The following is a 26,870-nucleotide window of genomic DNA, read 5'->3' as shown; positions in this document are numbered from 1 at the left end:
GGCCACAGCTCTGGGCTGGCGTTCAACTTGTAACCTTGCTTCCCTCTCTCTAAGATTGCTGTTGTTGTTGTTGTTCAGTCACTAAGTCATGTCTGACTCTTTGTGACCCCAGGGACTGCAGCACGCCAGACTTCCCTGTCCTTCACTATCTCCCAGTTAGCTAACTCACATCCATTGAGTCAGTGATGCTACCAAACCATCTCATCCTCTGTTGCCCCATTCTCCTTTTGCTCTCAATCCATCCCAGCATCAGTCTTTTCCAATGAGTCAGCTCTTCGCATCAGGTGGCCAAAGTATTGGAGTTTCAGCTTCAGCATCAGTCCTTCCAATGAATATTCAGGGTTGATTTCCTTTAGGATTTGGTTTGGTCCTGGTTTGAGACTGGTTTGATCTCCTCCCCATAAGATACTTTCTTATTATAACCCCCAAGAGGGCAAAACATATGTCTTGGGCTTTAGATCTTTACACTGATTCAGTGGTTGATCAACATTGTCAAATCAACTGGGAAGATGTTCAGAACTGGGCCCCGAGCAACTTCCTCCATGCTGTACCCAGACTTCTTGCATTTGCTGGCAGAAGCACACCTTGCAGCCAGGGCCTTGGCCCCTCCACAAAAATCTCAGAATTGCCAGGAGAAGCAGGAAATTCCAATTGAATCTAGTAACTACAAACAAAGCTGAAAGTAATTCTTCCGCGGATTCTTGCCAAATAATTCTGGCAGAGAATAACCCTGATGGAACTCAGTAAATTAGCAGAAAACACATTACATACCCCAGATAGAGGATCAGACTGAAGTGACTGTGTCCCTCTGTTTCTAGAGCCCAGGGCAAAGAGAAATCACAGACAGGATGGAAGAGAAATTTCTCCTTTGAGATAATGGCCCTGGGGCAGTTTCTAAGCCTATCAAGATGTGGAAAGGAAAATAATATCTGCAATAAAGTCAGGCCAAAAGAATGTGGTAACAGCTTCAAAGTATTTCAAAAGTTCAGTACCAATAGCTCCTTATGAATACAGGTTTCTTGGGCCACAAATGACCACTTGGGTAAATGACCACTGCTTTGCATAAGCTCTGTCATCTAAACATCTAAACTCAGCAGTTGTAGTCAAATAACCCTGATGGTTTGTATCATCAAACTCTCAACAATAACTGTCTGTTATAACATAATAACATAATGCTCACATTGCCTAGGCAGATTTAAATAGCATTTTATTGTTCTGTTTTCACTTGACTATTTGATCTTTGGGCTAGTTGCTAATATCATCTGTCTACTTGGCATAGTACTGAGGGAAAAAATGGGTTTTTAGGGTCTCCTCTAACTTCCAGCTAAGATTTTCAACTGTCTAGATACCTAAGTAAGAGACAGTGGACTCATAACAGTAATCAGGTAAATAAATAGCAAAGATCCTTATCCTGATGGTTTGGTAGAGCTAATAAAATGTGAACTGCTAACAAAGGAGTCAGTCCTGACATCACCAGGAAAGGGTAAAGAGGAAGATAAACCTTCTTTTGGTGGGGTGTCATTTCTGAAATAACATTGTTCCTGTCACCTGTTACTGAAAGTCCTCCAGGACAAGGACACGCCATGAAATGAAATGTGAACAATCCTTTAATGTGAAATGTTTCATCATGAGATACTCCTCCTCCATGCAGTCCTCCTTGCTTTCTTATTGACTCTTCCTTGGTTTCATGGTCCTTAACCTGACCTCTGACAAAAAGGCAGTTTCTTGGTTGCTCCTTGCAAATTAACTTACCCTTCTCTTTCTCTTCTTTTTCTTTTCCCTGGATTATGGACAAAGTAGAAGCTATAAGCCATAAAGCTGAAAAACTGAATGACAGAGGAAGATAAAAAAGGGGAGGCATGTGCATAGATGTCTGATCAAGGTCTTTCCCTGGCTGGGATGTTCACCCCTCCCTCTGGAGCTGCAGTGCTGTTCAGCTGCAGGTATGCTCTTGCCCTGAAACAACAGAGTGTGTTGCTTCCTCCAGGAACATTGGAGTGTCACTGCACCATATCTCCTGTGTTTACTCATAATAATAGCTACATTAAGTTCAATCAACTATATATTATTTTGAATCAACTCCATTTAAAAAAGTATAGCTAGTTCCCAAATGAATCACATTTGCTCTTATTCTGAGTGATTTAAAATTTCCTTTATCTGAGTATTATTTCAACAGCAGTAATGAAAAAAAAAAAAAATATATATATATATGTGCATCAATGTCTGTATCTATATCTATCTATCTTTATAAGCCCTTCTGGAAGCTTCACTTAATTTAATATGACTTACATTCCATATGTATGGATACAATGTTATTTTAAAGTTAAGTGAATTTGAAATTACAAATTATGTGATCCTATTCTCAGAGAATCGGTCCATCTAAGATCAGAGCATTCCTTTATTTCAGCATCACATGTAAAATGAAATGTCAAACTTAAGATCAAGCCTCCTTCCCATTTTGAATTTTTAAAGATGTTGGTGAGCTGGAAAAGGCAAAGAAGGAGAAGTCAAACCAGGAGACACTTCTTAAATTTGGAACACATGACAAAATTTTTAAAGTTACTTAGGAAAACACATATACATATACACATGTGATAAAGTGAATTTTAAAATACAGTTTGGAAGGGGGAAGCAATAAACTAGAAGTTTGGGATTAACATAAATACACTATTACTACATGTAAAATAGATAACCAACAAGAACCTCCTACATAACACAGGGAACTATACTCAATATTTTGTAAAAACCTACAAGGAAAAAGAACCTGAAAAAGAATATATATGTGTAATATATGTGTGTGTGTGTGTGTGTGTGTGTGTGTGTGTGGCACATATAACTGAATCACTTTGTTGTGCACCTGGAACTAATACAACACTGTAAATCCACTATACTTCAATTTAAAAAATAATAAAATAAAATGCAATTTGAAAAAAGTGACCTTTCCCTAGCTAATGCTCTATGTAGTTTCCCACCCCCAAATCAAGACTTTTAATTACACAAGCATTCTTCATATAACGTTTTAAACTTTGACAACAAATACTAGTCCACTGATAAGCCTTTCTTAGTCCTTTCGATAGTCACCACATTTTCCACCTCACAATGGGTCCCCAGGCTTGTTCTCAGTGCTGAGAATGGCTCCATGCCCACTAGCTTAGGGGAGTGGTTTGGACATACAGATGGCTTGAGAATAGAATCACAGCCAGGCAGACCAATAAGGAAACTTCACCGTCAAATCCCACCTTCTCATTCATAGGTAAAGAACACAAGGTCACCTACAGAGTCACACAGCCAGCTAGTGACACACCCCAGGGCTCTTGAGCCTTACACCCAAAGAACAGGCTCTGGCCAGAGGGCCTGGTGTCATGTCCAAGCTCCTCCACCCACCACCAGGGTTGCCTGAGCAAAGCCCTTAGATGCTCTGAGCCCCAGTTTCCTATGGGGTAAAAATAGTACCAATCCATAGGGCTATTTCAAGAGCTAAATGCCATAATGCACATAAAGTACTTAGCCCTGAATCCAGTACATTGGATGTGATCAATAAATACTGCTATCTTTATATGATAATATTTACTTAGTCTTCAGCTACAGTATTAATAAAATATTTGGAAAAATTAAAGTCAAAGCAGTATTTTACACCATAATAAAACAGCGTGTCCTTTATCAAATAACATACTTTGAGTACTGAAAACACCTGTTTTGATAGGGAACACCAGAAACATCAACAGGCCTTATAAATCTAGGCATAAATTTTGTCATCCAAAGTGCTGGCATCAAAGGGAGGCCATTTTATTTCTCACACATTAATAAAAGGAATTTTTGAGCTTCTTCCTTTATTTTGGTAAATGTCTGATTGACTTGAGTTTACAAAACATCTTTATTGAGACATAATTCACACACCATAGAGTTCACCTATTTGATGTGTCGAGTTTAGGGGTTTTCAGAATATTCAGAGTTGTGCAAGCATCACTACTATCCAATTTTAGAACATTTTCATCATCCAAAGGAGACATCCAGCACCCACTAGTGGTGATTCACTTGACTGGGGATCTGTAAACTGCTTGACTGGTTTTTGGATACTTCTGGATCTGAGAACTTGCACACTTCCTCCTGCCCCACGAGTGAGACCACAGCCGCTTCCTCACTTGCTTCCTCTTCTCTCGTGGCCCTCTGCTCTGGCCGCATCCCGCTCACCTGCACTCTGCGGTTAGCCCTGCCCAGCCTTCTGTTTGTCTTTTTGCATTTTGCTTTTTCTTTGGCCCCCTTAGCAGCACAGGCATCTTAGTTCCCCAAAAAAGTGTTAGTCTCTCCGCTGTGTCCACCTCTTTGCCATCCCCCACACTGTAGCCCACCAGGCTCCTCTGTCCATGTTCTCCAGGCAGGAATACTAGAGTGGGCTGCCATGCCCTTCTTCAGGGGATCTTCCCCACCCAGGGACTGAACCCAGGTCTCCGGCATTGCAGGCAGATTCTTCACCATCTGAGCCACCGGGGAAGCCCTCCAGGGATCAAATCCATGGGCCCTGCAGTAGAAATGCAGAGTCTTAACCACTGGACCACCAGGGAAGTTCCTTTTTTTTTTAATCCCAAGTGAACTTGAAGGAATGACTCTTCAGTAGGAGACTTTGCAATGTTCACGGTTGTGTTAACAATTATCCTGCTTATATTCAGCCTCAAGGTCAGGTTAATTTAGCCTTGTCGAGGTGTGAACAAAGGAAAACCAATCCATCCAGGTGAAACATCACACTCACACAACTACAACTTGGGCATGAAACACATTTATTGAGCAAAACTTTACAAACAACTTTTAAAAAGCACACAGCCACATGTCCAACATAGAAAATATAAAAATTCATCATCTCCTATAAGATTTAACATGTAATAAATGGTTACTCCTTAGTATTGAATGATAGAGAGGAGGCAGTCTCAGAGATATTTCTCAGGTTTTTACTTAGAGACTTAAATTATTTCTTAAGAAACACCATGAGTAAAAGTCACTGCAATGCTGGAGAAATTTTGGTAGCACTCTGTGTGTTTTATAAATACCAGGAAAGTGAGACAATTGTTTGAACTCACCACATGTCTTGGGGGAACACAATCAAATGAGGAAAGTACAGGAAAAGTCAGTAGGTAAATCTGCATGTCCAACTAAATGTCATCATGAAGACAGAAAAATGGCCGGGGAGGGACCACAGAGATAGAGCCAGCAGAAACCTTGGAGACCATTCACTCCTAACTCTATTTACACAGGAACTCAATGATCCCAAGTCACTTAGTCAATTAGTGGAAGGCCAGAGACTAAAGGGTGATATGAACATGGAAGCCTGGAGAGTAAAAAAGAGTGGGATAGTTATTTTCTCTGGTTGTCTCGACATGACTGCACCTCAGTAAATGAGGGTTTGAAATCCAATCAAAAAGACCTGAAGCTACAAGTTGGTCTGCAAATGGAACAAGAGAGAATCATGCAAACCCTTGGGAATACAAGGAAAGTCAAATTTATCTTTACTCTCAATAGAGCCTAAGATAATTCTTAACCAGAATTTAAGAGCTATTAAAAAAAAAAAAAAAAAGCAGCTGAGACAGCCCAGCCGGATGAGGCCAGAGCCAGAATGGACTCGGGGCTTGGAGCTGACCATGAGGTGACAGAAGCCCTGTTTGCACCTCTGAGTAATGAGCTTGCTTTGGCTGCATTAACAATCACAACACGGCTGAGAGGGAAGATCTTTGCAGGGTCCGTCACTCACCCTGGGTCCGAGACACCTTGCCCCATCCTACAGCTCCGATACATGTGGCTCCAGGGGCCAAGCTCATTGTTGGAAACTTGGACTTTGCCCAGACCATCACCAAAATAACTCTTGCAAAAGGGAAAAATCAACAACGCGGTGTACCAGCCTCAAGAAAGAAAAATGTTCTCCATCCCAACAAGACAGAGCTTGCTGCCAAGTTGTTAATCCCTTGCCTTAAGTGTATTTTTAATCCTCTACTTTCTTGGACACTTTTGCTTTATAGGAGGATTCTTGGGTTTACTAATCAACAGTCACGGGATGGAGGTACCTCCTGTTCAGACTAGAACATGGAGTCAATTCCAGTCTGTGTTCATTCTCACTGGGGTTCAACTGCTCCATCTGCAGCAAGAGACAGTGACAGACGCTGCAGCCCCTTCTGGCTCCAATACTTGGCTCCCAGGGCCCCGTCCATCGAACTTCCAGGTCAGTGCCTCAACCATCCATGCAGAAACAGCAGCAGCCTGCTCTCTTGGGGCCAGGATCAAAATATACACAACACAGAGATTCCACCACCTAGGAAATCCTCACCTAGGAAAACCTATCTGTGGATCGAGATAACCTTCTTCTTCTCATATAATACATTAAGGCACTGAGCTGATGGCATTTGGGAAAGATTAATTAAAATAATGAAAATACGAGTCATGAGAGAAATCCCTTATTTTAAATATAAAGAATTGCTTCTGCATTTGCTATCCCAGAGAAACAGGAGCAACTCCGTGGTTATGCTGACGATTGCCTTGTTTTTCTCCTTTAAAAAGATATACAAATTCTACTAGAAGGAACTCTTCCTAGCTGCACAAATAGACATTCTATCAGTTAATTTAAAAAACAAGCAAACATGAGAACTAGCAACCTTGGGCTACTGGGGGAAAAACTGACAGATCCCATTAACACAGTCTCTTGTTTCAGAGGAAAAGAAGACATAATTTATGCCCCAAACGTGTTTTCTGATTATCACAAATTTGGCAATCTGCACCAGTGAGGTAGTTCAGAAGAGATGCAAAGTTGCAAAAGTAAGGACACTGAATCTAGACTCCATCTTCTGTGTGTCCCATGACAGAAATGGAACTTCTACTGGAAGTAGGGATTTTACTCTTAACCCTACATACACAGTAAAGGATCACTCATCATCAGTGATTTATAGAGACTTTGTTTTCACAGTCATGGTGAAGGGTTTGCGTAAATCATGGAGCATCGCTCGCCCTGGTTCCCCTTGAGACAGAGCAAAGCTGGCTGGCTTTCATAAGCTCCAAAGCTGCAGCCTTCAGTGAGTGTAACAGACCTAGCTGCGTATAGACAATTTCAATACTTCTAGCTGCAGGACAAAGGAAACGACTGACCCTGTATGTGGTGTGCAAAGGAAGCGGGAGAAAGAAATGTCCAGATCAAACAGCATAAATGCCCATTTTCTTAAGGCAATCACCCTTCCGGTGTCCTGGGGTTATTTTTGTTGTTGTTTTGCTATTTAAATTTCATGGGCAACTACACATTAGATCAGAACTTCTAAAATTGAAGAGATCTCCATCAAATCATACTAATGAATACAATATATTGCTCACATTGTGTTGTAGCAAAAATTCCTATCAAAATATTCCCCTCCCATCTATAGGACTATATGGGACTTAAAACTATGCTTTGAGTTTAAGAAAGGACTTCTAGCCTGGCTGAATTAAGACCTCTGGAGACCCTAAGAAAGGAAGAGATAAATTCCCTAACACACACCTAAAAATAAGATTTTATGTGTGCTAAAATTAAAGAGACTGATGTCTAGATTTTTTAAAGAACAAAATTCTAGATAAATTAATCAGAGCAGGACTCTTCCCATTTTTCAGGGCTTCTGCTTACTACAGATGGGCTTGAACTGCTCATTAGACAATCCAGTGGAAGCTGGTGGTCAGCCGGGTCCCTCACTACTGTGAGATTAAAATTCATACCATGGTGAAATTGCAAAGGACTGTGTCATGAGATTTACATAAACTTTTCCAAAGGAAGGAAGTTCATGGGTTTTATACTTAAAAGCTTTGGTTATTGTGGTTATTTGGGGCTCACCAATTTGCTCACAAAAACTCTCCCCTGATCAGCCACAGTGTTGTTTGGTCACTAAGTCGTATCTAACTCTTTGCAACCCCATGGACTATAGCCCGCCAGGCTCTTCTGTCCATGAGGTTTCCCAGGCAAGAATATTGGAAAGGGTTGCCATTTCCTTCTCCAGGGGATCTTCCCAACCCAGGGATCGAACCTATATCTCCTGCTTGGCAGGCAGATTCTTCACCACTGAGCCACCTGGGAGACAGCTAGAGTGTAGTTGTGTAGTTTCATGTAAATGCTTCTCCTTTTACATTTGTTTGGTATTGAGTAATACAAAAAAGAATTTATAGTCAAATTATCTGCATCTATTAAAACAGGATGTGTCCTGGGAATTCCCTGGCAGTCCAGTGGTTGAGACTCTACTCTCCTTCCACTGCTGAGGCCTGGGTTTGATCCCTGGTCAGGGGAACTAAGATTCCACAAACCATGAAGTGCGGCCAAAAAAAAAAAGAGAGAGAGAGGACAAAGTAGGATGTGTCTTATTCCCAGTTTTGACAAAGAAACTGATCTAATTTTAAGACCATGGGTCAGTGGACTCCTGGACAGCCCAACCATATGAAGCCAAAGGGATGCCGGCCTAAAAGTCTTCCATAGAACAATTGAGAAGGTTCCCTTTTCCCTGTATGAAATGGTCTTCTACTCCGGCCATTACCCAGAATGATTGTCTTTGCTGTTGCTAAACTCAATCTAGGCTCTTGCCCAGGACCTGCTGTTTTAAAAATTCTTCACATTATGGCAAAGTTTGTTTGTGTGTTCACCTAGAAATACATCCATTAAACAAGCATTTATTTTATGTGCACCAAGTGTCATAAGTTGACTCAGGCCCATAGGAGACATCCATGAACAGAAAAGTTCCCACTCTTGGACTTGACATTTTGTTTTAGGGAGAATCATCCAACCCAAGTCAACTGTGAACTGGTCACATCTCACCAGAAAAGATGCTTTCTTTCAGAGCTTGTCTTACTTGAAGAGGCCATAAGGGGAGAAAATTAAAGCCCCTGTATTACCATGAAAACCTTTTGGAATTTCATTATCTTGTGTGTGTGTTAGTTACTCAGTTTTGTCTGACTCTTTGCCACCCCATGGAGTGTAACCCACAAGGCTCCTCTGTTTATGGGATTCTCCAGGCAAGAGTACTGGAGTGGGTTGCCATTCCCTTTTCCAGGGGATCTGCCTGACCCAGGGATCAAACCTAGGTTTCCAGCATTGCAGGCAGATTCTTTACCATCTGAGACATTAGGGGAGCCCTTCAAAGTCTTAAAACTCATCAAAAGCATGTTTTCCAAAAGACCTCCTTATCTGTAGCAAATGAACATATTTCTAAGCAAATGACAATGATGAATATTTCTGAGCACGATGAGAAAAGAGAAGAAATGCTCTCATCCACATGGATTTCCATATGGTGGATTCATCTTATTTCCAAAACGGCATAAGAATTCTGCCGTGTTACATAAAAACATGTTGGTTGATATGGATATGACCTAAAGGATCAAATGATCTAAGTCTTAAAATTAACATTATTCACTAACAAATGGTCTATTCAAGCAGGAAAAAAAAAAATGATCACCTCCAGCTCTATACAGGAAATTATTTTACACACTTGTCTCGTAAACGTCCCAGCTGTGCTGAACAACAACTGTCATACTCAGTGAAAACACCACATTAAATTATTGCGATATTCAGTAAAAGGGTCTAATTATCTTTTAAAGCTGTCATTGTTTTTAAGCACATGAATAATTCTAAACCTTTTCTTAACTTGTAAAACAATTTTTACCTTCCTACTTAAAGACACTTAAAAGGCTTATTCATCACCTCCAGCCTCACCCTATAGTCACCCACTGGATTTTTAATTACCACAGATAAACATCAACATCTGTCACCATACATAATATTTTACAGTTGCAAATTTGATTCCATTGTCAAAGAAAAAAATTTATGTAGAATATCTTTTCTTTCAATGGGATGTTCTCTCGCTCTCTTGCATGTCTTCTAAGACAACAGTTATCTAAAAATGAGAGCTTCATTTTCTGGAATACCATACTTCCCTTTGTGTTCTTCAAATAATTTTCTCAGCTCCTCCATGTAGGTCTGATGCAACTCCTCAATCTGCTCTGAGGTTGGGTGCAGGGTCTGATGAACAGGGATTGGGCGGCCAACTGCAAAAAACAAAGAATGCATCATTAAGTAAGAAACCAAAAAGCACTCCACCACGGACTACCACCTCTAATGGACAGCCCTAGAAAGGCCTTCCAATCAGAAGCTGTCAGGCCTGCCCGCTCCCATCCCTTCTTCATTTTACTGGCTGCCTGCAGTGGTCACACCACCTCTTCTGGTGACAAATAAAGAGCCTTCCTTCTCCGCACATGCTGGATTCTCAGGCCACTGGTGGTTTTGACTTGGAGTCAAATAAACTACTGTGCTGGCTGCAGCTGTGGGGTACGAGCACACGGCTGTGTGTGCACGTCACCAGCTCTCTCCCTCTGGTGCAGCTGACAGCCAGACCACACTGCTCTATTATCACTGCCCCGGGGAAGTCTTGCCTCATGAGCCATCAACCCTCTCATCTGGCTCTTTGTAACATCATCCTATTAAATGAAAAGAATATACATCTCCACTGCCGAGTATCTGGACTAGAAAACACATCTAATCACAAGGGTTCCACTGTGTGTAATGGCAGAAAACAAAACCAACCAAAAAATCTTCATACAGAAAATCATTAAACAAATCACAGACCATTCATTCAATGGAATTCTAGGCAGCAATTTGTTTTTGAAAACTGAAATAATATTTTGGAAACCATGTATGGTGACTGATATTAAATAGATTTACTGTGGTGATCCTTTTACAATACATACAAATGTCAAACCAACACTTGAAACTAGTCTGTTTATATATCTCAATGTAAAAAATGAAATATATATGTGTGTTCACACATATGCAAAAGTCTAAAATGCAGTAGGCAGGGGAAAGTTGTAAAATAATATAGCATAATTGTATTTATTGAAAATGTTCTATATCTAGGTGCATTATAAGCTTTTAGTCTACTAAGAAAGTCAGCCAAGAGACACTGATAGCCCTTACATGGAGGGAAGAAGGGAGAGCTGGGGGACTTATATTTTATCTGTATTGTGTCAATTTTCTACAATGAGAAGGCACTAGTATTACCTGTATAATTAAAAAAGGGACTAAAGTTTTAAGACCTAGCATTTATATAATAAATAACTTTTACCTCCCTTGTCTCAGATTTTTAAAGACTAGATACACGTGGCTCTCCCGCCTGCTCTTCAGTCCTCGCTGCTGTGCATTGCGCCCTCTGCTGGCCTGATGATGCTACTAATGCCAAGAGATGCGAATGTACAGGATGGTCAACGCCAATCGCTGAGCAGCAAACTTCTTATTATTTTTGATCGGCTTCCGCCTGAGGTCAAGTGGGGCTGTAGTAACAGAATGGCACTCGTAGGGCTTCCTTTGCCCACGTGGAGTCTCCCCATGCTACCTCCAAGGCTCAATCCATGTCAGTAACAAAGCAGGATTAGTTAAAGAGAAACCAGAGAAAGAAGATGTGATAAATAACAGCAGAAAGAAGTGTAAAATAGTGTGGGAGGTTAGGGAGCACAAGGAAGGGAGTGATACAGACACACACACGTGTGTATCATAATGCATCATGCATTAAGATCTATATCTATATTTATATACAAGGTTATATATAATCTATCCATCCTGTGTGTGTGTGTGTGTGTGTGTGTGTGTGTGTGTATCCTCACTGCAACATTAGTATTCTCAAATTCCTATATTTTTAACTAGATATAGCCTCAAGAAGCTCATGTAGAGTTTTCCTCGAAAGCTTGGATGTCAAACATATATAGTAGGCAGCAGTCCTTTATGATTCAACATAACAGTATCACCGTCAGTTGTGGTTGCTCCCCCCCCCCCCCCCACATGATTTGTGAGATCTTAGATCCCCAACCAGGAACTGAACCCAGGTCCAGGGCAGTGAAAGCACCAAGTCCTAACCCATGGGCCACCAGGGAACTCCTATTGGTTGAAATACAGACTAGGAGAGGCTGAAAATGGACGGAAACAGGAGCTGGTGTTGCACAAGAGGCACCAGGCTAGACCACATCCAGGGCTAACTCCCCAGCAGGTACACCCAGCTAGTAAGTAACTTCCTCTCTGACCTTAATTTTCACATGTATAGGATAAACGTCATCTAGTCAAAGCTATGGTTTTTCCAGCAGTCATGTATGGATGAGAGTTGACCATAAAGGCTGAGTGCCAAAGGATTGATGCTTTTGAATGTGGTGCTAGAAAAGCCTCTTGAGAGTCCCTTAGATAGCAAAGAGATCAAACCAGTCAGTCCTAAAGGAAATCAACCCTGAATATTCATTGGAAGGACTGATGCTGGAGCTGACGCTCCAATACTCTGGCCACTTGATGTGAAGAACCGACTCACTGGAAAAGACCCTGACGCTGAGAAAGATTGAGGGCAGGAGGAGAAGGGGAGGGACAGAGGATGAGATGGTTGGATGGCATCACTGACTCAGGGGACATAAGTTTGAGCAAGCTCCAGGAGATAGTGAAGGACAGGGAAAACTGGCATGCTGCAGTCCGTGGAGTTGCAAAGAGTCAGACATGACTTAGTGACTGAACAACAACAATAGGATAAAACAATAGGTGACCTTGAGGCTTCCTTCTAGCTGTAAGGCTTCCTTCATGGCCCAGACAGTAAAGAATCTGCCTGCAGTGCAGGAGGTCCAGGTTCAACCCCTGGGTCAGGGAGATAGCCTGGAGAAGGGAATGGCTACCCACTCCAGTATTCTTGCCTGGAGAACCCCATGGACAGAGGAGCCTGGCAGGTTCTAGTCCATAAGAAGGCAAAGAGTTGGACATGACTGGATAACTAAGCACACACACATTTCTAGCTCTAATCTTTGTTGTTGTTTGACCTCCCTCCCCCCAAAATAGAAATCTACATGCATAGTGAGAAATCTACCTGTAAATCTACTAGCAAATTTGTGGTTTCATAGAAATGGGTTTGTTTTCTTGTGAAGTTATCATGGAGAGAGATTAAATGCAACTATTCTGGGTGGGAGGGGGGATTTATAGTGATACAGGGTCTAAGTGGTCTGAGAAGATGAAGTTTTTTATTTTGTTCCTGGATTACTCATATTGTTGTTGTTCAGTCTCTAAGTTGTGTCAGACGCTTTTTGTGATTCCATGGGCTGTAGCCTACCAGGCTCCTCTGTCTATGGGATTTCCCAGGCAAAAATACTGGAATGGGTTGCCATTTCCTTCTCCAGAGGATCTTCCAACCCAAGGATCGAACCCATGTTTCTTGCATTGGCAGGCAGATTCTTTACCACTGAGTCACTTGAGAAGCACTTAACTTCAATTAGGACTTCTGAATTCTGAATTATTGAGTCCTGTTTCCTATGAGCTAGCCTAGAGTTCATTTCAATCCTGTTCTTTTCCTACTAACAGTTTTATTATATTTCAAAGAGCTCAAACATGCCCACGTACATTGAATTTACCATAAGACTTTTCCCTTCAAACTGTGATTGTTTTTTTCTTATTTAACCTGTACAGAAAGTGAGATGCTAACTTCATACACACATACACAGAAACAAACAAACAGAAACCAAAGGGAATTAAGATTTAAACCCAACACTTTTGCCCCTCATTACTAAACTAACCCAAAATTGGATTGGAGAGTAAGAAACTTTTCTAATTACTTTTTAGGGATAAAAACAGAGGTAACAAAAGAAAAACCTGCAAATCTGAGAAGCACCTTCGGAGCCCTAGAAGATCAGAATTCCCTCTTTCCGGAAAAAGGAGATTTTTACTAGTAAGGAGAAGAAAGCTGTTTCAACATGAGACTGGGTTAGTTGCAGACTGCTACATGACTTCTTCTTTATAACACAAAGGAAAAACCAGTTGTATCAGTTTATTCTGGAGGTAGAAATCATTGCCCTGGAAAAAATCAGCTAAAGTCTACTTGTGGCAGAGGTGGGAATCAGCTCTCATTTGTGTTTTGGTGCTTTTTATAGCTGGCATGCTCCTACACTTTCCAATTCCATCCAGCAGTTCAGGATTAGTTATGTCTTTATTGCCTTATGTAGCAGTCTTGCTCTAATTTTCTGTGATATTGTTCTGTATTTCCCCAGATGAAGAATGAGCAGCTTCATGAGTTGTATTTTCAACTGGAAAAGAGCTGTCCATTATTTTCTTCTCATTGAGGCAAAGAGTAGATCTTTTACAATAAGGAGTCTTTGTTCTATTTTTCTGTGATTATGAAAATTCTGCCGAGTTTCTCTCTCTAATGGTCTCACGGAGGAATTCCTTTTTCTTTAGATGCTACATAGCCATACACTAGAGAGAGAGACCAGGCAGAGAGCTGGCCAGAGTGGGGTTGGGAAGACTCAAAACCTGGGTTCAAGTACAATGTCTGGCTTACAATGGAGTCGCATGCCCAATGTAGGCGTGTGTGTGTGGGTATGCATACATATGCACATACACACATACATAAACATACACACTCATGAACATTTACTGAGCACTTAATATGTTGTACGGGGCACCATGCCAATCCCCTTATTACTACCTCTTAGGTGGCACAGTGGTAAAGAATCTACTTTCCAATGCAAGAGAAGCAAGAGATGCAGGTTTGATTTCTGGGTCAGGAAGATCCCCTGGAGGAGGAAATGGCAACCCACTCTAGTATTCTTGCTGGAAAATTCCATGGACAGAGGAGCCTGGTGGGCTACAGTCCATGGGGTTGCAAAGAGTCAGACACGACGGAATGACTGAGCACAGCAACAATCCCTACTTTATAATTAAAATTTAAATTAGGTTCCTCTTTTCTTTCTATTGGGTTGGCCAAAAAGTTTGTTCAGATTTTTCAGTACAATATTATGGAAAATCTTAAAGAACTTTTTGGCCAACCCAATATTTCAGAAAAATCCCTTAGCCGTTTTATCCCTCAGGGTAGAATAACTAATTGAAACAAAATGGACTAGTTTTGTCCTCAAGTGGGATCCAGATCAGTTTTATTTAAATAAGGTACATTCCCTTTCCTAAAGGGAATATAAAAAAAAAAATTCAAACCTATAGAAAAAATAATATAATAAGCACTTGCATGCACTTCCTCTAGACTCACCAATTTCAAACATTTTGCGCACACACATACACAGTATATATATAGATATACACGTGTATTATTATTTTTGTTTTTGTAGAACCATTTGAGAATAAGTCATAGACATCATTGAGTCAATCATGCTCATGCCATAAAGACAAAGAAAAACTGCTCATGCCATAAAGACAAAGAAAATTTTAAAAACTAATCCAGTTTAAAGTAAACTAATGAAATGTGAAAATTAAATGCAATGTATGATCCTGCTTTGGGAGAAAATACTGCCCTTCACCAAAACCCACAACTAAAAAGAAAGTGATTGTGGCAACTGATGAAATTTGAATATGGAGTGTACACAGTTAATAGCATTTAATTGATGTTAAATTCCTGTATCCTACTGATACTATGAAAGAGAATAATCTTGTTCTTAAGAGAGATACATAAAAGTAATGAGGAACAAATGGTCATGTTGTCTGCACTTACTTATATAGTTCAGTGATAACAATAGTATGAAGTGTATTTGTGATATTATTAGAGAGAGAAAAAAACTGTAGCAAAAGTGTTAACAAGTGGTGAGTCTAGGAAAAAGGAACATAGGAGTTCATTTTACTACTCAAGAGACTTTTCTGAGCATTTGAAATTTTTCAACATGAAATTTTAAAACTTAAAACCAACACCTACTACAACACATGAAATTTCCTCTTTTAAATAGCAAGTTTCCCTTGTATTTTACTTCCTTGCCCAAACAACTTTCCATCACATTACCGGTACTGGCTCTACAGCTTGAACTTATTAGTAAATTGAGGGACTTTCCTGGTGGTCCAGTGGTTAAGGCTTTGCCTTCCAGTGTAGGGGGTGAGAATTTGATCCCTGGTCAGGAAGCTAAGATCCCACAAGCCTCACGACCAAAAAACCAAAAACATAGAAACGGAAGCAATATTTGAACAAAGTCAATAAAGATTTTCAAAATGATCCACATCAAAAAAATCTTAAAAAAAATAACATGTGTATGTGTATGCTCAGTCATGTCCAACTCTTTGTGGACTGTAGCCCACCAGGCTCCTCTCTTCATGGCATTTCCCAAGCAAGAATACTGGAGTGGGTTGCCGTTTCCTTCTCCAGGGGATCTTCCTGACCCAGAAATCGACCTCACATCTCCTGCATTAGCAGGCCGGTTCTTTACCACTGAGCCATCTGGGAAATTTATTTAAAATTTTTGTTACTACATACTTGTTCGATTTCTGAAAACTTGAGAATTACAATCAGGCCTAACTAAAGACTAATTTGTTGATTCACAAATGTGTCTTGAGCTCCTACCCTGAGAGCACTGGGGACACAGCAGAGAATAAATACAGCAAAACCCCTGCCACCTGGAGCTCTGCCAGGCAGAAACAAAGAAAAAGCAACATTCTTGCAAGGAACTGGGACTTTTTACAGCTGTTCTTGAAGTCTAAACTCACGTCCTTTTTCTCTCCCAGTTGTCATGATAGATGGGACATTGAAATCAGCTCCTATTATTATGGAATAAAATACAACCTATGTGAACAGTTTATTCTACTTTGATAAACTGGTAATAACTCAGACAAAATATGTAAATGACATACTACTTGTGACACATACATAGAAAATGTATATGTGTGTACCACACATGGTAGTTTCTCTATAAATTATGTCCAATGAGAATGACCCTGAAAAATCATATCATATAATTTCCCTCATATCCCCCTAAAATACCAATGACCATACTCTGCACATAAGGGATCAAAACTAATATTATGACCAAAAAATGGAACCACTTATCTTGAAAAATATAACTGCAAGCTTAACTTATCTCAGTATTCCTATTACACTGATTAATCAACTGTTAATATTCCATTTGAGTTAAAAACAGCAGTTTAAAAAATGTCACGTGACTGCAGGTGAAAGGCAAAGCTGTTACAAACTGACAGCAATAAACTCCCATTCCAAGGGAATAGATCGAAAAAATGCTTGAATTTCATTTAATAGGCCATTCACGGTGAAATCATTACTTCCATTTCATATGTGTATATAGTCCGGCTAATCTTGCTGTTAGAAATCCACTCAGCACTTTCTCCTTTTCCACTCTCCAAACCCCTTTTCAACCTCAGGCGCAATTATTTTCCTCCTCTGTTCTTCAATAACATGGTTCTTACCCTCCTCCCCTATCTCAATGCCCCCCCAACCCAAACATGCCATTTTTAAAAGGAAAATCAGTCTGTGAGTGAGTGCTTAGTTGCTTTAGTCGTGTCTGACCCTTTGCATCTCTCTAGACTGTAGCCTGCCAGGCTCCTCTGAGATTCTCCAGGCAAGAATACTGGAATGGGCTGCCATGCACTCCTCCAGGAGACCTTCCCAACTGAGGGATTAAACCCACATCTCCTACACTGAAGGCAGATTCTTCACCCATTCAGCCACCTGGGAAGCCCTATATTAGAATACAAATAAGTATACCTAATTGGGAAAAAAATGCTTTGTGATAGAAACTGATGCCTGTGTGAACTAAACGTGATGAAGACATTTATTATATACAAATTTTCACAAGAGACTCTAAGGTAATGTATTCAAAGACTTGCTATGTTATCATCTTCTGGAAGAGAAATAGATTCATCATAGAGTATTAGAAATTCTAGTTGTAAAATTGGATGCTACTTGGAGTGCAATAACAATGTTTTTGAAAGTAGTTGATTCCCATTCAAATGGAAAATATAGTCATTTCATAAATAAAAGGTATACTATAAAGGAAGGTCAAGTAACATCTATAGGACAATTATTTTAGGAAGGTCTTACTCAAAGCTACTTCAGTAACAATAAACATTGGTCAAAGTAAGATAATCCTCTCAATTTAACAAGCCTCCAGTATTTGATGTACATACCAACAGTGTGAATGGGTTTCCTATAGGGCATTAGTCCAAAATTGTACTGAAAAATTCCTCTGGCATGGAACAGTGGCAAAGCAAATCCCATGATCTTCTGTAGTTTCTCTTGCACATTTCGAAGCCATGATCCTTCGGGGTTGCTAACTTGTTTAAATAGTTCATTTTCGCCAAAAGAAAACACTGGCACCAAATAAGCACTGGAAATAACAAGGAGGAAGAATCAGCATTTTCAATGAAAAGGATTTAAATATTTCATTTAGCACAGCTGACCTGCAACAGATTCCTCATGATTGTTTAATGTCCCCAAGCCTCCTTGGAGTGCTAAATTTATGTTCCATGTATTGAAACTGAATTACTTCTGAAGTCCTTTGGGGAGGCACCTCAGCTGTCTTAGTGATTTGTGGAATTTTATTCTATAGAAAATCAAGGTTCCAGGAAGTTTCTTTTTCATTTATGGTTTTGGCCATGGTTCATTTGTTCATTTGGTTGGAAATCTATACTGTGCCTATGAAATTTTGTATTTTGCTTGTTTTGCTCTTATAGAAAAGTTGAATGGCTGGATGCCAAGACACTGAGTTATCTTAGAGGGAAGGTTGTCTTCTATTTCCCATAAACATTTACATCTGTATTCACTGGAAGGTCAGTGATGAGGTCTGCTTTTAAGGGCCATAAAGATTACTTCTTTGAGTTCACTTAATAATGGGTTAGCTTCCCTGACCCAGTTGCCTGAAATGAAAAGCCACTTACCCATGGGTCAAAGCAATTTTCACAAATCCCTTCCGCTGGCGGATGAACAGAGTGAACTTTCCAGGATGGGCATCCAGGGATTCCTCTGCGCCCCCAAGCACAATGACTGAGATGTTTCCGCCTCCCTCTTTGCTTAACACGTGGGACACACTTTTCTTGGAAACTGAGACTGGCCCTTAGTGAATAAAACCAAAGGCGTTAACTAATTGCCCTTTAACATTCTTATCTTAAGAATCTATGGCAACAGTCCGCATCCTTTTTGGCACCAGGGACTGGTTTCATGGAAGGCAATTTTTCCACAGGCTGGGCGATGGGGGGTGGTTTGGGGATGATTCAAGTGCATTCAGACTGGTTCCAAATAGGAAAAGGAGTACATCAAGGCTGTATATTGTCACCCTTCGTATTTAACTTATATGCAGAGTACATCATGAGAAATGCTGGGCTGGATGAAGCACAAGCTGGACTCAAGATTGCCGGGAGAAATATCAATAACCTCAGATACACAGATGATACCACCCTTATGGCAGAAAGTGAAGAAGAACTAAAGAGCCTCTTGATGAAAGTGAAAGAGGAGATGGAAAAAGTTGGCTTAAAACTCAACATTCAGAAAACTGAGATCATGGCAGCTGGTCCCATCAGTTCATGGCAAATAGATGGGAAACAGTGGAAGACTTTATTTTTCTGGGCTCCAAAATCACTGCAGATGCTGACTGCAGCCATGAAATTAAAAGACGCTTACTCCTTGGAAGGAAAGTTTTGACCAACCTGGACAGCATGTTAAAAAGCAGAGACATTACTTTGCCAACAAAGGTCCATCTAATCAAGGCTATGGTTTTTCCAGTAGTTATGTATGGATGTGAGAGTTGGACTATAAAGAAAGCTGCACACAGAAAAATTGATGCTTTTGAACTGTGGTGTTGGAAAAGACTCATGAGGGTCCCTTGGACTGCAAGGAGATCCAACCTGTCCATCCTAAAGGAGATCAGTCCTGAGTGTTCACTGGAAGGACTGATGTTAAAGCTGAAACTCCAATACTTTGGCCATTTGATGCGAAGAACTGACTCATCTGAAAAGACCCTGATGCTGGGAAAGAATGAAGGCGGGAGGAGAAGGGGACAACAGAGGATGAAATGGTTGGATGGCATCACTGACTTAATGGACATAAGTTTGAGTAAATTCCGGGAGCTGGTGATGGACGGGGAGGCCTGGTGTGCTTCAGTCCATGGTGCTGCAAAGAGTCGGACACGATTGAGCGACTGAACATTTATTGTGCACTTTATTTCTAGTATTATTATATCTGCTCCATTTCAGGTCATCAGGCATTAGGACCCAGAATTTGGGAACCCCGGATTTATGGCACTAGCAAATATTAAACAAAATTTCCTGCATGGCTTATATTTGGAGCACTATGTGGGTTTATAATTTTTCCATAGCCAAATCTTCGATAATAGATTCCATTAATAAGATCTAACATTTTGGCGGGTGATAGGTTAGGTCTTTAAAATGTCACTTGATTATTACTAGGTCTACCAGTTGCTTGAGTAAGTTGTGTACTGCTGAATTCTACAGATTCCACTCATATTGCATTTTAAGTAAAAGGTGTCTGCTGAAGTTATTCAGTGCTAACCTGCACAGCTGTATGTGGTAGTCTTGATCATTACCCTGGCAGATCCTTGCTCAGAACCAAACAATATACCCTCCAAGAGGTTGCACTGATCTTCTGTATACCAATGATTTGTTTTCAGGTATTCTATATGGATTTTTATTTCTCAAGCATGGATTTATAATGTAAATGGTTTCAAAAAAAATTCAGACATCTGACAAATAACCTCTATCATTTGCTAAATCTGTGCATGGTTCCAAAATGTCTAGTTTGACTTTGGTAAATTGTTTAAGACATAAGTTACATAACTGTTCAATCTTTATATGAGGCTTTCCCATGTAAAAATAAGCTTAAAGATTCCTTTTCAGATTTTAAAAGCACAATGTACTCTTGGAGGAAAATACTATGAACTCTTGAAGAAAAAGAATAAAGAAGAAAACACAAACAACTCATGACCCATAATTCAGAGATAATCCCTTCTTAATGTCTTACTGTTTCCTTCCATTCTTGATTTTATCCTTTTTGTTTTTTTAGTCATAAAAGAATGTGCTAGCTTTATCAAGACATAGCACTTCATCTCTTGAAGGAAATTACATGCTCATTTTACCGTGCATTTCTATTGCTGGGGGAATATAAAATAAGGACAGGATTCTGAAAAACCAGCTACTCTCTGCAGAGAAGAAGCAGAGGAGAGTGGGTTAGAGGGTAGAGAACCTGGGCACAGAGGGGTGTGAACTCTCGTTGAGTTCAGGGCATGGCCATTCTGCTCTGCATGCCCTGAATGAGAGCTGGAGGCATCATTTCCACTGAAAAGAGAGCCCCTTGGATTTTCAGACACCTGGCAATCCTCTCTTGCCTATGTCCACTTCTCAGTTTCCTCCTGAGGCTTCCCTTCTTCAGACCATGCTTAAAAGTTGGTGTTTCTCAGGTTTCTTAGGGACTAAATGTTTATATTCCTCCAAAATTCATAGGTTGAAACTCTAACCCTTAATAGGATGGTATTAAGAGGTGGGGCCTTTGGGAGATAATTAGTTCATAAGAGTGGAGGCCTCCTGAATGGGATTAATGTTTTTATTATTTATTTATATATTCTAATTAATTTACCTGCTCAGGGATTTAGGCACAGCACTCAGGATTTTTAGTTGTGGTATGAGAACATGTGGGATCTTGTTCCCTGACCAGGGATCGAACCCAGGCCCCCTGCACTGGGAGCATGGAGTCTTAGCCACTGGGCCACCAGGGAAGTCCCAGGATGAATGTTCTGATAAGAAGAGAACAAATCTAGTTTGTTCTCTCTTTCACCACATGAAGATACAACAAGACAGCTATCTGCAAACCAGCACGTGGGCCATCACCAGACATCAGATCGTCCCAGCCTTCAGACTGCGAGAAATAAATTTCTACTGTTCAAGCTATCCAGTCTGCAGTGTTCTCTTATAGCAGCCGATGTCTTTAACCTCATCTCTCCACAAGGATTCAACCACCAACCACGTGTGCTGAGTTCTCCCAAACCCACATACAGGGAGTTTTTCTCCTGAGGCTCCAGGCCTATATCTCCTGTTGCTCAAAGGACATCTCTACCTTAACAGCTTAGAGACACCTCAGACTCCATGCTTCCCAGCCCAGTGCATGAAATTCTTCCACAAAGTTGTTTCTCTCCCAATATTATTTATCAAAGCGATTGGGACTATCATCTATCCAGTCACCCAAGTCAGAATGTAGGTTCCTTCCATATACAGTCCCCTCTTTTCATTCACCATGTTCATTCATCACTCATTCATTTGTTCATTCATTCAAAAACACTTACTGAACATCTGCTACAGGTAAGATACTGTGCTAGATGCTGATAAGACAATGAAATACAATTGCTGCCCTCATGAGGCTGAATCAATCACTAAATTTTGTTGCACTGTGTGTGTGCTCAGTCACGTCTGACTCTTTGCGACCCCATGGACTGTAGCCCACCAGGCTCCTCCACCCATGGGATTTTATAGACAAGAATCCTGGAGTGGGGTGCCATTTCCTCCTCCAGGGTATCGTCTCGACCCAGAGATTGAACCTGCATCTCTTGAGTCTCCTGCATCAGCAGGTGAATTCTCTACCACTGAGCCACTTGGGAACCCCAAGTTTTGTAGACTCTATCAACTATTTTTCATATCGATTCCTTGTCCTCTAGTTCCACTACCATAGCCACTGTGATCCCTTATCACCTGTCCCTTGATGACTGAAATAGGCCCTTTCATCTTCACAGTCTCCAGGCTCATCTCCCTCTAACTTATCTCCAAGCTGCTCCAAGCTGCTGCCTGCATGACTTACTGTACAAAATCCTATCAGGTCCCTACTTTGCTCAAAATCCCTCACAAGTTCCTCATAGCTAACCTACAAGAAAAAAATCTAAAGTGTATATATTATAGATCAGGCTGCTATGATCTGATCTCAACTGCCTGCTCACCTTTAATGAGTAGACAGAAAGGAACATGAGCCTTGAAACACAGTGTGGGCTCTAGTCAACACCCGCTGAGTATTGATTCACCAAAATGGCCCAAGAGGAATGGCATGGATGTGGAACTTGCAAAGACTTACAGCCACAGAAATCTTGGTAAAAGTAAAACACCATCAGCAGAGGATTTCTGAAACACTGTGGGCTACTTAGAGCTTCCGAAGGTAGAGAATCTCAGTGGTAAAGAATTCACCTGCCAATGCCAGAGACATGGGTTCAATCTCTGGGTCAGGAAGATCCCCTGGAGAGGGAAATGGCAACCCACTCCAATATTCTTGCCTGGAGAGTTCCATGGACAGAGGAGCCTAGCATGCTGCAGTCTATAGGGTCGCAAAAAGTCGAACACAACTTAGCGACCAAACAACAATGGATTCCTTACTACCTGAGGTCTGGGGCACTTGGATGTCTGTCCTTCCCACCCAGAGAGGCAGTCACCAAGGCAGGTGCCTAGCACAGGGGCAGCTTCTGACCGGGGGCAGTCCTAGGAAGCCAGTTGTAGGAAGGGATGAGAACTCCCTAAACTTAGAGACAAGGACAGTCCAAACATCCCTGGTTACAAGTGTGGGTGTTTTTATTTAGCTTTGGGACATAGGAGGTGACAGCAATGAGGAAGATCTCATGATATCATAAGCCAGTGACAGGAGACCAGCTTCATCTCAAATGCCAGTTCTAGAAAACAACAGTGGCACCACGTGGACAAAGACCCTATCATTAGTTATTTGTAGTTGACATGGTCTTGCAGAGGATATGCCTTCATCTCTCCTGCCACAGATTTGCCACACCTGCTTCCAAATACACTACCCAAACTCGCCTGTGGCTATACTTTGAATCAGCAAACAGTATAATGTAAATGGGGCTTGCCTAGTGGCTCATAGGGTAAAGAATTTGCCTGCAATGCAGAAGATCTGGGTTTGATCCCTGGGTCAGGATCCCCTGAAAAAGGGAAAGGCTATCCACTCCAGTATTCTTGCCTGGGAAATCCCATGGACAGAGAAGTCTGGCAGGCCACAGTCCACGGGGTCACAAACAGTAGGACACGACAGAGTGACTAACACACACACATAATGTGATATACCTCTGTGATTTTTTGAAATTAAAAAAAACCTTTTCCTTTTAACTTTCTTCCTTTTATAAAACTAACCCAGTATCTGCAAAAGAGGAAAGAGAAGGGATTTTTTTTTCCCCCACTTAGTTCAGGAGATGGTGGCGGGGGTAGTGCGGCCTCTAGTGGCCAGATGAAGGGACAGCCTAAGTTGGACACAGCCCAGGGTTACATGTGTGAAGGTTCATAAACAGAACCTGGAAACCCAGGCAAGGATGCTGGCCCTTTGGTGTTTAGTGATTTCCAACAAGCTATCTAATGACAACAGAGAATGGAGAAATTAATAGGAAGTGATAAAAACCTGAAAGACCATGAGCAATTCTATCTCTGAATAAGCTCTGATCCTGAAATTACAATTTTCCCAAGAGATTATCCATTTTTCATTATGTCCAAGAAATGCAAAGACAATAATAACTAACCTACACAATGATCATAAACATAAAGCTCTTTGTAAGTTACAAATTGGTCAAGTTGGAAAACCAAAAAAATTGAGCCTCTTAAGTTGAAATAAGACCCATTAACACAATCTTAGGCTTCTGGATACACTCATATAAGATCTTTACAGCATTTTTACTGAATTTTATTCTCAGAATTTGGAGAATTAGGCTTCCCTAATCTGAAAGTCTTCCACTAGTTCAGAGTAGCAGAGTAAAATTTCTGAGCCAAGTTGTACTTAATCTGGGAGGAAAAAGACAGCAGATTCAGTGTGTTGAGTTTATAAATTGCCATTATTCCAAGACACATTGGAGGCCATTTTCAATTCCTACTATTCATAAAAGCAGACAAAGCACCTCTCCAAATGTACCATTTATTACTTATTTGCTCCAAGCATGATTCTTTCTTTCTCATCTGGATACACAAAATGCATTCATTAATTTATACTTTCATTGAATTAACATCTATTGGACATTCCTAAATCCCAGGTACTATGCTAGATACTATGCTAGTCACTTGGAGAATTATGGGGGAAAAAAATACAGTCTTGCAGGTCAAACAGTAAAGAATCTGTCTGCAGTGCATGAGATCCAGGTTTGATCCCTGGGTCAGGAAGATCCCCTGGAGAAGGAAATAAGGAAATAGCAACCCACTCCAGTATTCTTGCCTGGAGAAACCCATGGACAGAGGAGCCTGGCAGACTACAGTCCATGGGGTTGCAAAGAGTTGGGCACGACTAGGCGACTAACACTTTCACTTTCTTTCTGTCTTCCTAGTGTTTCCAGTCTGGTGGGGGAAAGCAAGAACCATCAAAAGGGCATATGAGTGTGACACAGGGATGGACACAGAGTTGTACTCTAAGAAAACATAAACCTGGTTGGTTTGAGAGAGAACATTTTGTGTGGTCCTGCCACCCCAGAACACTGTGGAAATAGTGATCTGCCTTCACTTACCACTACTCATCAGATATTCCCGGAAGAATGGACACCGGAACCAATATGGCAGCACATGAAGATAGGAGGTAAGGCCGGGAAACAGCTCCTTGAAGTTGGAATAATTTGTACAAAAGTTTCCAAAGGCTCCAACCACAAGCACTCCATGAGGGTGAAACCCAAATATGTAGTTGTGACTCGGATCCAAATCCCAAGTTTTGATGAGCTATGGTGCGTTTATGTTGACATAAAAAAATAAAATGTTGCCAGATTAGTTTCCAATAAGAAACAAAAGAATGTAGTTCTACATTCAAGAGGAAATGGAAAGCTTGACTTGTTTTAGTTTCCTGGGGTAATGTGTGTTAGTCTTTCAGTCATGTCAGACTTTTTGCTACTCTATGGATTGTAGCCTGCCAGGCTCCTCTATCCGTGCAAGAATACTGGAGTGGTTTGCCATTCCCTTCTCCAAGGGATCTGCCTGATCTAGGGATGAACCCAAGTCTCTCCCACTGCAGACAGTTTCTTCACCATCTGAGCCATCAGGGAAGCCCTCCCTGGGGTAGAGCTGTATTCACATTTTTCAGCTGTGTCCTGAGTCCTTCGAACACAGCCTTCTAAATTTTGTCAATTTAGCTTAGAATCCATTTAGTAAGTTGGGCTGAATTGCAGGGACTCTCCCTCTAAAAAGGGAAAAGCTTGAAAAATATGTGATAAAAACACATTTGCATTTTTTTCTTAGCTCAAAACCATACTATGTAAAACAATTCTACTCACATGAATTGGAAAATAGTCCTTAAAGTACCTCCAAATGGTCCAGCTTCTGACCCATTCGGATCTTCTGCCTCCTTGCTCCGGGGTTTGCCAGTCAAAGTAAAGCCATGTCAAGTAAGGAAGGTAGAGGAACCAGTAGTTGCGTATGATCAGGAACACAATAATCCCGAGGCATACCTGTGCTGTAAGAAAGGGGAAGACCTCAGGAATTGCGGTCATTAGAATCTGCCCACTGTTCCTACAATCACTGGTTCAAGGTGTCGTCGTTGTTGTTGTTCAGTCGCTAAGTTGTATCCAACTCTTTGCGACCCATGGACTGCAGCATGCCAGTCCTCTGTCCTCCACCATCTCCCAGAGTTCGTTCAAACTCATGTCCACTGAGTCAGTGATGCTATCTAACCATCCCATCCTCTGTTGCTCCCTTCTCCTCTTGCCCTCAATCTTTCCCAGCATCAGAGTCTTTTCCAGTGAGTTGGTTCTTTGCACCAGGTGGCCCAAGGTAGAAGGATCTAATATATACAAAGTATGTTTAAGTGAGCCTCAGTTCAACTGAGGCAGTGTAACAAGACAGCAATGGTATAGTATGACTTAACATTTCTTGGATGTATAGTATATGGCAACTTCTACATTGTGGGTGTCACCAAAATATTTTTAAGTTTAATCCTCATATAGCCACAACATCATTGACGCAGCCAGAACATTCCTAATGTTGTTTGTTCCTTTTTTTCCTGGGCTTCAATTTCTTTGTTTTTTAAAAGTCTAGAAAGTAATTTTTCACAAAACAGTATAATTTAGAAGTGAGATACATTTTTTAGCTTTTTATTTTCATATATAGTTGATTAACAATGTTGTATTAGTTTCAGGTGTAAAGTGATTCAGTC

The 26,870-nt window shown here is 40.9% G+C and overlaps 1 protein-coding gene across 1 annotated transcript in view; it reads right to left on the bottom strand.

The window, feature by feature from the left end:
• Positions 1–4,758: 4,758 nt before the first annotated feature.
• Positions 4,759–26,870, bottom strand: part of MOGAT1 (monoacylglycerol O-acyltransferase 1) — a 34,521-nt gene continuing 12,409 nt past the window's right edge. The window contains exons 2-6 of the mRNA XM_020910772.2: positions 25,993–26,171; positions 25,240–25,444; positions 18,647–18,821; positions 17,897–18,096; positions 4,759–10,026 (exon numbers count right to left, since the gene is read on the bottom strand). Coding sequence (XP_020766431.1) covers positions 9,872–10,026; positions 17,897–18,096; positions 18,647–18,821; positions 25,240–25,444; positions 25,993–26,171 — 914 coding nt within the window. The 3' untranslated portion in view covers positions 4,759–9,871. The remainder of the gene's footprint in view (positions 10,027–17,896; positions 18,097–18,646; positions 18,822–25,239; positions 25,445–25,992; positions 26,172–26,870) is intronic.

The sequence above is a fragment of the Odocoileus virginianus genome, chromosome 30 (assembly GCF_023699985.2).
Source record: "Odocoileus virginianus isolate 20LAN1187 ecotype Illinois chromosome 30, Ovbor_1.2, whole genome shotgun sequence".
Taxonomy (NCBI): domain Eukaryota; kingdom Metazoa; phylum Chordata; class Mammalia; order Artiodactyla; family Cervidae; genus Odocoileus; species Odocoileus virginianus.
This window is presented reverse-complemented; position numbering and strand designations above follow the sequence as displayed.